Source organism: Pseudonaja textilis, chromosome 2 (genome assembly GCF_049901715.1).
Source record: "Pseudonaja textilis isolate UNSWEBS1 chromosome 2, rPseTex1.2, whole genome shotgun sequence".
In the NCBI taxonomy this organism is placed as follows: domain Eukaryota; kingdom Metazoa; phylum Chordata; class Lepidosauria; order Squamata; family Elapidae; genus Pseudonaja; species Pseudonaja textilis.
Window position 1 is genome coordinate 144,208,608 of NC_141991.1, and position 12,953 is coordinate 144,221,560.

Consider the following 12,953-nt stretch of genomic DNA (forward strand, 5'->3'; position numbering starts at 1 on the left):
AACTGAAACCTGCAGTCCTGCAATTTCCAGGTATTCTTCCGTCAAATACCTGTCCATGCTGACCCTGCTTAGCTTTTGAGTTCACAGAAGAACATAACTCAAGTGCCAAGACCTTATGAGATGCAGAAAAACTAGAATAGAATGAAGTTATATGATTGTGCCAAATGCTATTTGTTTGAATCCATGCTATTATATAAACAGGTGTCAAATAGATTGGAATTTTGGTTTTCAGAGCAAAAGAGGCTGTAGGAACAAAGTTCTAAATCATCTCTTTTTCTCTCTTGCTTCTATTTCACTGATATGTTTCCCCAGATACATTGCATTTGAAGTTTGATATTTCTGAGACAGGCCCATGATTCCTGAGTGAACACCAGACTGATCAGCAATTTTAGCCATCTCTCCACCTTTTTTTCCACAAGATTGTTTCCCTGCATTTAATAATATCAGAAGACAAGTGCTGCCCTAACTGAAACTTAAGCAGCCTCAGAAGGCCATTCTACAAAAAAGCTCATTCTTTACCAGTGTGGTGGATTAGTTTATTTGCAGATGAAGAGAAGGAGGCAGAAAATGCAAGGTTTAGATCTCATAAGCATTATTTTAAAATTAGTCCGTGACATTCAACTATTGTGGTTGATATTCACAAAAAGACATTCTATGTATTGGAAAGTATGTATCTCCCAAAATCCTTCCAGCTGAACAGATCCCAGGATTCTGTTCATAGAATAGGATATTCAAGATTGTGCATGGCTTAATATTGTAATACTTGTGTAATACTTAATATTGTGGAAAACCTGCCCTACAATAAGAGTTGTTTACCCTCTAGAGCAGTGGTTCTAAACCTGTGGTCCATGGACCCCTGGGGAGGGGCCGTGATGTCACAGGGAATCCACAAAGGCTTGAAGAAATGTTATGAGTTAAGTCTTGGTGGTCCATGGGCACAAAAGGTATTTAAACGGGATCCGTGATGAAGAAAAAGTTGAGAACCACCGTCTTAGAGGAAGCTCCAAGCCTGACAGCAGTGTATTCTACTACAGATTCATACGGCTAAAATATTAGGGCTGTTAACAGTTTCTTAATCTATCGGATGCAGTCAGGAACTCATGGCAGGTGAGGAAAGCTGGACTTGGCCCTGTTGCCAAGACACCCATCTTAGCCTGTGTCAATGATTAATTCAGTGACTAATGATGAGAAAGGAGGAAGTTATTGGCCTGGGAGTGGTACCTGTCCCAGTGAGAAGAACATGGCGCGTGACCCAAACTGTTCCCTTATCAGCGATCAATTGCCTCTGTCATCCGAGATCTTCCAAGGTGAGGATGGGGAATTTGCGGAAAGCTGTGGCTCGGACAAATTGAGGTTCTGGTAATGAAGGGTGAAAGATGGAGAGAAGGCAGAATAAAGGCATCATCCAAAGTTCCCCAGAGATTAGCCTCATAAATACAGTTTTGCCAACTGTGGCCAAGTAATAACAGGAGTATTCTGCTCCATTGTGAGAGCAAGCCTGCTTCACAACATTTTGGATGAAAGCGGGGGTGGGAATTCAATAAAATATGACTTCCAACAGGAATTAGGAAGGGAGATTAGAATCTACTCTCATCTCTCCAAACCACCTTTGCCTGTCTCCTACAGTAATCAAGGCTGAGATCTGGATTTTCTTAATCCCAGTATTCCTTGGCCTTATACAAGTTGGCCTATTTCTGGAACAAACAGGCTTCTTCTTACGACGCGGCAAGAGTTCCCATCGCAACAGTGTCTTGCTTTGGATCCTGGGAGTTTATCCGGTAAGAATGGAGAAAAGGACCCACCACTAAGTATCTTAAAAGGGAAGTCTTACAAAGCTCACCGAACTCCTTCCATAGAATAGTTGGTTTAGCAAATCTGTGTCCAGTGGCAGCTACCACAAGCAAGCTCCTTTTTTGGGTAGGACTGCAGCAAAGCATAGCTCAAGAGGATCACTCCTCATAATTTATTCAAGGAAAAATGTGGTCATGACACGTACGCTTCCTTACATACAGGCCACGATTCTGGTCTTCTTGTGATATAGATCAGTGGCCCCCAACCTTTTTTGTGCCACAGCCCGCTATCGGCATCACAAAATGATCCGCGGCCCGGTACCAGCATCAGCACACATGACAAGGCAAGGCGAGCCGAGCGACCGGCCAGCCAACCATCCCCCGCTTCTCCCCGCCACCTTCAACTCCTCCTTTGTACCTTTTTTGTGCTTTCTTAATCTCCTCCGCCATCAGGACGGCTCTTTGTTCGAAGCCGCCCCCCCCCTTCAATGAAACTAAGGCGTGAGGATTCCTTCAGGACCCAAACACCACTTTCCAACCGGAAAAGCTCACCCGGAAGCACTTTCTCGTTGAAACAAGATGGCGGTGCCCAGCAAACCAGTGGCCCGGTAGAAAATGATCCATGGACCGGTACCAGTCCGGGGCCCGGTGGTTGGGGACCCTTGATGTAGATCATTCTTTGACAATCCCTTTACAAAGCCACACCAGTTGCTGCTGGAAGATAGAATGGTGGCTTTTTGTTTACAGCAACAAAATCATCACGACTGCCTCTTTTTCAGGGGCTGCTAGATCTGAGTGCTAAATGTAGCAATCCTTCACTTGGGACAGTACACATCTTGGAATACCAGTGGCTCAAACTACCACACTAGGAGGAAAGAAAATGTATAAATTCTGCCTAGATGTTGGTTTATCTCTTTTGTGGGTGGAGCGGCAATCCAAAAAGAAAAGTATTTAGTAGTAATTTCGGGAATGGTAGAGTGCATAGGAAGACTTGTAGGGTGTCTTGCTAGCTATGGACAAATGACCATTTAAAAGGTACCAAATCTATATTTATTTATATTCTTCTTGAACAGGTATTCAACCTCACCTCCCTCATCTGTTTGTACATCCCTCGAGCTTCCTTTGTCTGTAACTTTGTGGCTTCCATGTAAGTTTCTCTGCATGGGGGTAATTGGGGGGGGGGGAATGCAGCAAATTCCAACAGGACCACAGTTTCTGCTCCAGCTCATCAAAGGACTTACAGTACTAGCAGCTTTCACCCTTGAAAACAGATGCAGAGTTTCAGCATTCTAACTGCAGGCACTGAATTATGATGTGTCGTTTATCTGAGCTAGGCCTTGTTAATGCTCCAAATTTCACTCTTGATCCTTTACAGCAGTGGTTCCCAACCTTTTTTTCGCCCCGCACCCCTAAAGAAATTTCGCTCGAACCTCGCACCCCCTGAAATTTAGACTTTAGGAACTACTGAATGTGTTAAATATATGGTAGGATTGGATCTTTTCAGCTATGTATGTGACGGCCACTAAATAACGATACTTAACTCTAAAATGAAAACAAAGTTAATCCATTGCATAATAAATAAAAATGCCAACATATAGCCAATATCCTATTATTTACCTGGACTTTTCTCGCACCCCCTGGAATATCATCTCGCACCCCCAGAGGGTGCGAGCACCCCAGGTTGGGAACCCCTGCTTTATAGCAAAAGCAGGAAACTGAATCCAAACAGGCCTTAGATTCTCAATTGTCAGATTTCTCCTGTGTATAATGGAAAATGTGGAAGGAAATCTCTTCCTCTCCTTGAAGCCCTATCTATGGCCCAGCGCATGGAAGTTGCCATCTGCCTAAGAAAAACTCACTCTGTGACAGCCAAACCAGCTTCCCTGAGTCTAACAGAATAGCAGAGTTGGAAGGGACCTTAGAGGTCTTCTAATCCAGCCCCCTGCTCATGCAAGAGACCCTATACAGTTTGAGACAAATGGCTGCCCCGTCTCTTCTTAAAACCTCCAGTGAAACACTTCTTGGTCTCAAGTTCATGGGGACCTTTCAAAAGGTTTGTGAACCACAGTTTGACAAACCCTAGCCTAAAGTATTAGGACCCATAAGAACTTCTGACTGAGAAAGCAAGAATAAGCAAGAAAAGGGGGTGTCCAATCTTTAAGACTTATGGACTTCAACTCCCTGAATTCCCCAGCCAGCTCCGTACGTTTTAAAGTTGACAAAGTTTGGACATCCTTGGTTTACATACAAAGGGAAACCTGAAAATGCAGTCCCACATTCAATGTTCTGTCTTCCCCGCTATGTTTTGGTTAGTTTTGCTTTTTGCATGAAGCTTTCTCAAGCTCTTGGCGGCAAAGGAGACTCTGATGCACAGAAACGCTCCCACAATAAAAAAAAAATCAAGCACAAGCGAAGGAAAGGTGAAAGGAAGTGCTGTTCTGCACGAACAGTTGAAACCCAAGAAATATTCACAGCCATCGTCACCGAAGACCAATCTTGCCTGACATCGCTTTGGGGGTCAATTCTAACTCATCTGAACTGAAGCATACCCAACACTTGTTGGTGCTCTGAGGTTACTCTTCCCTATCTTGGGTGCCCTTCTTGTTTTTCCCCCCAGCAGAAGCTATGGTGAGAATTCTGGACGGCACCCAGTTAAGAAAAGGCTGGCCTCAGTGCAGTGCTTGCAAGCGTTGCCTCTCAGTAGCTCCAACCATTCTTTGCCTTTCTTTGGGCCATGGAGTGGAAGCAGCAGATTTCTGCAAGAGGAAACTGGCCAACCTGGCAGGCCAAATTAGTCTTGGAAAGTAATAGTTATCCAGTACTAGTCGGGGGTAGCCTTTTCCAACCTTAGCTCTTCCTAACAGCTGGCATCACACTTAACTAAATCACTCCTGGTTGTTATTGCCCATCACAACTGGAGAGTGCCATGTTTATCTATTGGTCTGCAACCAGGGGTGGGATTGTTGTAACCCACCATAATATTACTAATCTGGGCTAAACCTTGAATGGGTTTCTATCACAGAATAGAACATCTCCTAATGCATGCTTGTGTGAAAGGTGGCTCTGCCTCGGAGAAGGCCAAAAGCCTCTGTTCTCAAGAACAGAAAGAAAAACTAGCTGCTTCATGACAAGGGCAGCTATTTGTGCACAATCCAAATTTTGCATCTTTTCACTGACAGGAGCTCTCCAGGCTCTCCAGAAAAACGTACGTTGATTTATTGACGCTACAACTGCCCCCACTGATTCTCTGCCAGTTCATATTTGAAACTCAGTAACTGTAGAATTTTCTGAGAATCCTGTACCTATTTGAAGAGTCTCTCTGATCACCGAGTCTTGGGATCAGAGGCCTTTAAAGAACTTGCAACTGCTACATTTCCAAGTCAAGAAGTGGTATGGGGGTAATTTTCTTTTCCTAGCAAACTCAGTTGTGTTAAAACTTGGCTGGGGTAGGTGGCTACGTGTGCAAATTCAAGCATTAATATCTTGTGCAGTCATCTAACTCAGGGGTCTCCAACCTTGGCCACTTTAAGACTTGTGGACTTCAACTCCCAGAGTTCCTCAGCTGGCTGAACTCTGGGAGTTGAAGTCCACAAGTCTTAAAGTGGTCAAGGTTGGAGACCCCTGATCTAACTGATGTGCAATGAAAATATGAGCCCTGACTTCTCAGTGCCTGTAGCCCATTGGGGTCAAAACAGGTTGTTTACTGCTGTTTTTGCTGAAGATGCTTAAGACTTGCTACATGGAAAGCACCTACCCTTTAACCGAACAACAATCCTTTTGATTTTTGTTTAAGATACATAACAATAAAATGTATGGCTGGGCCATTTAGATGATAGGGTCTCCTTCCTTTGCCATATGAATGTCTTTCTTATCCTATGCATATAGATGCAAAAGATGTATGCAGATCAGTTCACTTGAAATTAGTAATTGGGTCTCAGATTGACATACCAACCAGCGGTAGGATTCAGCCAGTTTGTACACTAAGGGAGAACCGGTTGTTAACTTTCTGAACAATTTGGTGAATTGGTTGTTGGAAGAAATCATTAGGGCAGAGAACCGGTTGTTAAATTATTTGAATCCCACCACTGCCACCAGCCATCATCCCAGTATTTTAGTCTTCATTGGGGACTGTGTATTATAGGCCTCTCTTAGGTTTGAAAATAGCCAGGGGAGTAGAAGTCATAGAGTTGCGCCCCAGCTCTCAGTTTGCCTTATCGATCTTCTTGATAATGATTGCTTGTCGATTGTATTTTCTGTTTTCCAAATGGGCAGCCTTGTCTCTGACAGTTGAAATAAGTGCTGAAAATAAACATGCCATATTTAAGTTTGGTATCCCAGGGAAGCCAAACGGGCCACTCAGATCTCCTCTTCTCCGCCTCCTAGCTGGTGTACTTTTTATGCCCTGTTCCTATTCCTATGGCTGCAGCTATCACTCCATCACCCTTTGGAAGTTCCTTGCACTGATCCGGGACTTCTTTGGCGGCTCCGAAAGCATGGTCCAGAAACTGGCAGGGCAGCGGGTGTCTCCGAATCCTTTTCCGTGCTGCTGCTGCTGTTGCCTTCCTGAGATTGCTGCCAATCGGTAAGAGCCATTTTTAACCTCCCTTACTTTTCCTCTACTCTATAACATAGCAAATCGCTCTTTGTCCTTCTTCTCTCTGTCTACCTCCCCCAATCCTGGCAGAGCAAACTTGCGGTGTATGACTGTGGCAGTGTATCAGCTCTCCCTCATCCGGACCATCCTCTTCTTCATCACCCTTATCCTCTGGACAGACGATGAATACGACTATGGTGCTGTGAGTAATTTGGGCCCTGAAATTCATAGACAGTGAGTAAAAAAAAGAGATAACTCCTGCAAACTAGAGAATGGTCTTGTTCTGACCCAACCTGGTTCCAAGAGAGCCAACACAAGACAAAGACAGTAGCCTCCACCTTTTAAGGTTTAATTCACGAATTCTGTTTCTTCACAAATAAAAGGCTACTTCCAACTAATTAGCTCCAACAAGAAAAAGCCTTGCCAAGTTGTTCTTCAAGGCTGCCAAAAACCCACAGATAAGAAATAGTTTACAAGAGAGTTTCAGAGCGTCTTTGCCTTCTGCAAAGAACATTTCTTCAAACCTGGCTTTTATCCTCTTGAGGGAGGGGCCATTACCTTGCAGCCTTACTCCTGAGGTGTAATGTTGAACAACTGCTCTCTCCTCCAAGCAATCCTTCGTGCACACGCACTTGGCACAGGCTCCTCATCACTGCTGCCACCTCCCCCAATCTCTGAAGGCAGCAGTCCACTCCCTAATGGTCCTGGCCCATCATTTGAGTCCTCACTCTCCTCCACCATCCATACCTGCTGCTGGATAACCACAACAGGTCTAGTTTAGAGCCGTGATGGTGAACCTATGCCACGTGTGCCAGAAGTGGCACACAGAGCCATCTCTCTGGGCACGCCAGCCATTGCTGGTTGCTCTTCTGGGTTTTGGCGCATGCATGCATGGCAGCTGGTCTTCATGTGCATGTGTGTTAGAGACCAGAAGACTAGGTGGCCGGCGCCAGTGGTGGGATTCAATTTTTTTTGCTACCAGTTATGTGGGCGTGGCTTGGTGGGAGTGGCAGGGGGAGGATACTGTAAAATCTCCAGTCAGAGGTGGGATTTGCTGGTTCTCTGAACTACTCAAAATTTCTGCTACCGGTTCTCCAGAACTGGTCAGAACCTGCTGAATACCACCTCTGGCCAATGCGCATGTGCGCACTGGGAGCTACTCTTCTGGTTTCCGGCACGTGCATGCTCCCATTTCAGAACTCAGTGCCAAAAAGTTTAACCACCACTGGTCTAAAGGCTTTTTGCATGGATAGTTTCTTGAGTGGGTGGAAATCATTTATCTTACATGTTTGGTTGATAGACATTTCCATTGAATTGAGGTAACTGGAATGAACACGGCCTTAGATCTTGTGGAGCAATGAAGCTTGTCTTGCTTATCACCAAGATTTGGCTAAAGTAAACAAATCCACCTGAGATCAGCTACACTTCTATATAATGGAAATAAATTGATGTTATGGATAATAGCTGTCTCATTTTGAAAAGTAATGTATTATAACTGACAGCTGTCAAATGCAACAAAACGCCATGTGTGGAAGGCTCCTTTTCAAGTTTCTCCCTTGCATCCCTTCCTGTATTATTAATAAATCTGCATCCCAAGGTCGTTAAAGATGCATGTTCCACACTGAATGTTTTCTTCTATTCCCTGGCAAGTAATCCAAAGAGAGTGAAGAAGGCAGGACCCCTGCAGACTCAAGTGGCCAATTTTCTAATTGATCAAACAGTATTTAGCTCCAGTAAGAACCTAAAGGAAACAAAATAAATCCATCCTTGGGATGGATGTTCTGCTTAGATATATTATTATGATTCTTGACTGAATGTATCTTTTATGTATACTGAGAGTATTTGCACCAAGACAAATTCCTTCTGTGTCCAACCACACTTGGCCAATAAAGAATTCTATTCTATTCTATTCTATTCTATTCTATTCTATTCTATTCTATTCTATTCTATTCTATTCTATTCTATTCTATTCTATTCTATTCTATCCTATCCTATTCTATTGTTTTGGAAGAAACCAATACTTTTGATAGTCTTAGCATGTTGAAAAACAGAAGCCTTGTCCTATAGAATCCAGAGATGGTATTCCGCAGGTTCTGACCAGTTCTGGAGAACTGGTAGCAGGAATTTTGAGTAGTTTGGAGAACCGGCAAATACCACCTCTGACTGGCCCTGCCCCCATCTATTCTCTCCCTCCCGAGTCCCAGCTGATCGGCTGGGTCTTCTTTTGTTGCCCTGCACAGGAGAACGGAGCTGGAAAGCAGGTTAGTGGGGTGGGGAGCGAGTGAAGATTTTACAGTATCCTTCCCTTGCCATGCCCACCCAGCCACGCCCACAGAACCGGTGGTAAAAAAATTTGAATCCCACCGATAGAATCACTGTGCATAATGTCCTAGTTTTGCTCTAGAGCAGGAGTATTAAACTCAAGTCCCGCAGGCCACATCTGGCACATGGTATGCTTAGATCTGGCCCACGGGTCCACCCTGGAAACAGCAAAGGACCAGCCTGCGGTACCTCTGCCAGCAAAAAGAGAGCTCACAGCCCTCCTGGACTCCATTTTGGGCCACAACAGCCTCCTGCAACCATCTGCCAGTGAAAACGAAGCCCGGGAGGGCTGGCATGGCTGAAACAGGGCCTCAGTGAGTGACATTGAGCTAGCCATTCCCCTCCTGTGACACCCCTGCTCCAGAGAGATAATATTCAGGAACTTTCTTAAGCTGAAAGATTTTCAGCATGCCTTTCATGCCGAAGGTTGAAATCAACTTAACGCATGTCTGTGGGTCACAACCAAGAAGACTCTTAGTGTGTCATGACCTTTTCTCTTCCAGGTGGGCTACACCAATCCCAATTCCTACATCAATGTCATTATCGCCATCTCTACCTTCCTCTCCTTCTATGGCTATTTGCTCTTTTACAAGGCCACCAAGCCAGCCCTTGATGGCTACAACCTGCGCTACAAGTTTGTCTGCATCATTTTGGTTCTTGTCCTTTGCGGGCTGCAGAGCGGAATCGTGGAAACGTTGGGAGCCTTGGGTGCCATTCCTTGCAGCCCATCTCTCTCCCCTGTTACCCGCTCCCAAAGTAAGTCACCTCCATGAGGCACAGGGGTTTACAAGTGGAGCAGGTGGACTTAGAGATGCCTTTCTGACAATACAGCCGCAAACAACCAGCAAAGGTTTTGGCAGGTGGCTGGATAAGACTTTTAGCAAGAGTGTTCTTTCTGTGTCTTCTCTCACCTAGCTGATAGTGCTGTAGGGTTTTTTTCCTTAGCAGTCGAAAAATGAGGAATCTAAAGATACATTGTGATAAAAATCAACCATTCAGGTTTTCATACAACTGGAGACTCTTGAAGAAAAAATAAGATTTTTATTATGGAGCTTTTGCAAAGGGGAATTCTGTGCTCATGGGTGGAACCACAGAAGACATGCTTCCTAGGAGAGCTGGGGTTTATATACAATTTCAAATATATATAGTCACTGCTCCTTTCCGGGCTCACAATCTATCCAGCTATGTATCACCCTACACAACACCCTACTATTGTAGCATGCCATCTGTTTCCTTGTCCTGTTTACCCATTTCCATTTCCAGTAATCTCCCATCATGACACTAGGCAACATTACCTGCCAAATATATGACCTTCATACAATATTTCTTACATAATATTCCAGTAAATTGTCTTAGGTTAACAAAGAGGCCAAAAATGGTGTTACCGTTGCTTTATATTTTCACAGGTATAATTTTACATATCACATACATACATGCTACATATATACATTTATTAAATTTATATGCCACCCATTTCACTATCAAGTGGCTCTGGGCAGTTTACAACATCATAAAAACACTAAGATAAAAACATTAAGACCTTAAAAATGTTAAAAGGTTAAAATTAACAAAAATTGAGTAAAGTAGGAACCATTACATGATCAAGATGGAGCTGGGATTTTCCTAGTCCACTAACCACCTCCAGCATGGAATACCCCCATCAGAGCCCCAAAGGCCATTGCCACAGCCAGGTTTTGAGGCCCTTTTGGATGGTGGCAGGGACCAGTTCTGTAGAGAGCGGTTTTTCCGCAGATGGGGGCTGGGGGGGGGCACTAGTTTTACACCTTGCCTGCATCCTGCATGTATGGATGGGGTTTCACTTGCTTGTGCGGCCTGGTTTCTGGCAGACCACAGCCTGCCGCTGGTCTGCGGCCCAGGGGTTGAGGAACCCTGGCCTAGAGGGTGGGAGCAGATCTCATCTCCAGCAACACGATGTTCCTGAGAGTGAGGACCATGGCAGAAAAGGCTCTTTTCTTAGACCCCACCAGCCGAAGTTCCTTGACTGACAGGATCCAACGCAGGCCCCTTCTGCCAGGGTTAGCAGAGCAGGCCCATCCCATTGAGGTGAGATGGTTCCATAGGTAGGTAGGTCCCATGCCGTTAAGGGCTTTAAAGGTAATAACTATAACCTTGAATTACATCTGGAAGCAAACTGGCAAACACTCAGCTTACACCACACTGGTCTTTCATGGGTCAACCTAGGAGCCTCTAGCTAGAACTGTACACGCAGCTGCATTGTGTCAATTGTAGCTTCCGAATACTCTTCAAGGGTAGCCCCATCAGCACGTTTCAGTAGTCCAGTAGGCATGAGCAAGAAAAAAAGCTTGGGGAACAGTACCTGATGAGTCTGGCTTTGAAGCACAGGTATGGTGAAGCATGACTTCCTTGCCTGAATGTAGGCGCACCTTCCCAGCCATTCTACCACAGCAACTGAGGTAGCAGCGATCTGTCAGCCTCTGTGCTAGCTTGTATTGTACCCTGGAGCTGCCGAAAAGGAGCCTGAAGGTTTGATTCTGGTCCTTTCCCAAGATTATGCAGCACCTGCCCCCCTAATGAACAGTTCAAGACTGCAGCTGAAGATCTTGATTTGTCAAAGTTACAATATGGAGTGAATATAATGCCCTTGTTTCCAGAATTTGTTGTAGCTTTATTTATTCTATAAATAAGAGTCGTCCTGCAAGGCGATAAAGCCCCATCTTGATCCATTCCGTTTTCCTGAGGCATTGCCCACACATTTTCAAAAAATACTTTTCTGGCTACTTTTACAAAAAGGAAGCCGACTTGCGTACATTGCCGCGTCTTCAGGATTTGGGCAAAATCATGTAACCCGTATTTCCTCAACCTGATTTCTTCCAGTCATCTGATTATGCTCCTAGCGCAGGGATCCCCAACCCCTGGCCTGTGGACTGGTACCAGGCCACTGAATGCCAAAAACTAGGCCACGGAAACAAGCAATGCCCCATCTGTGGAATGAAGGCAGCTTGTGAACCCACGCCCAACCCTCCGGTCCGCAGAAAAACCTCTCTCCATGGAACCGGTCCCCGGTGCCCAAAAGGTTGGGGGGCGCTGTCCTAGGCAATTGGGATATGAGCAAATAACATCCTTTCTGTAGGCTACCCTATCTTCATACTTCTCTTTTTATCTTTACAGTGATCTACTACTATGCTTTGGCCATTGAGATGTTCTTTATTGGCATATTTGCTCATTATTCTTTCCGAAGAATTGAGCCCTCCATGGAAGCTGAGCAGGTCATCCACCATCAAGCTTCCCAGACCCAGGAAGGCCCATCTGGTCGTTGTAGCCCCGCTGATGGTGTGTCTGTGGAGGGAACAAACCCTGGCTACCTCTGTGATGAGGCTTTTTGTACAATTGAACATTCTCCTCTGGACCGCTTTGATTTCATTGTCAAGGAGCCTGTGAACAGACAGCAGCAAAGCTGGGGGCCTGGCTGCCAGAGAGGGGGAGCCCTGAAGACAGAGGGGCTTAAGTTAAGCCTACAACAACCTGGAACCGAAGGGTCAAGTGAAATCCAAATCCAATCCCACATTAACAAAATGGAAGCAAATGGAGCCTCTGCTGTATAGCCACCATCTTTAAAGGACAGAGAAACAGTGACAGCTGAATCAGAATGCATAATGTCAAGGCATACAGATTGGTGATGGTGGGGATATTGAACTCCAGGTATGACCAGGCAAAAATGTGCACCTGTGTGCAGATATGCCCAAACATATAATATTGTGGGAGATTTCAGTGCTTCTGTATTAGGTGGAGAACTTTTGTTCCAGCCGTGGCTAAACTTCCTCAGGATGGATTGTGAAGACTTGTTGGGAAAACAGAGCCATTGCTCTGTTCCTCTGTAACAACTCATCTTTATGCTTCTCCTTTTCCTCTTACTCTTTTCAGAAACCTAACTTATTTTCTCGTGAAGAACTTTTCAGGTGGCGCAGGAAATTAGGGCGAAGCCCGCCCCCCTTGTTCAACATTACAACTCTGTTTGCAGTACTCACTAAACTCAAATATGGTTGGCTACTTTATGGTGTCAGGCATCATACAAACCAAGCCACTATAATTAGGTTAGGATTCAGCACACTGAGAAAACCTAGGAATTTGGATTTAATCTGAAGACTGTACTTCATATGTGTGCTTCGTTTTTAAGAGAAAAACATGGCACTCCACTGTAAGTGTAATGAAGTTAGAAACACAACAGGCCAAACAGAGAAATTGGGAACATCTGATCAATTCATGAG

The 12,953-nt window shown here is 44.9% G+C and overlaps 1 protein-coding gene across 1 annotated transcript; it reads left to right on the forward strand.

Annotated features, from left to right (window-relative positions):
* The first annotated feature begins 1,240 nt into the window (after positions 1-1,240).
* Positions 1,241-12,387, forward strand: LOC113443243 (organic solute transporter subunit alpha-like). Its single transcript, XM_026711315.2, has 7 exons — positions 1,241-1,307; positions 1,627-1,778; positions 2,864-2,937; positions 6,217-6,372; positions 6,475-6,586; positions 9,210-9,462; positions 11,857-12,387. Exons 1-7 carry the CDS (start codon positions 1,241-1,243, stop codon positions 12,288-12,290), a joined length of 1,248 nt encoding a protein of 415 aa, XP_026567100.2. The 3' UTR covers positions 12,291-12,387.
* The last annotated feature ends 566 nt before the right edge of the window (positions 12,388-12,953 follow it).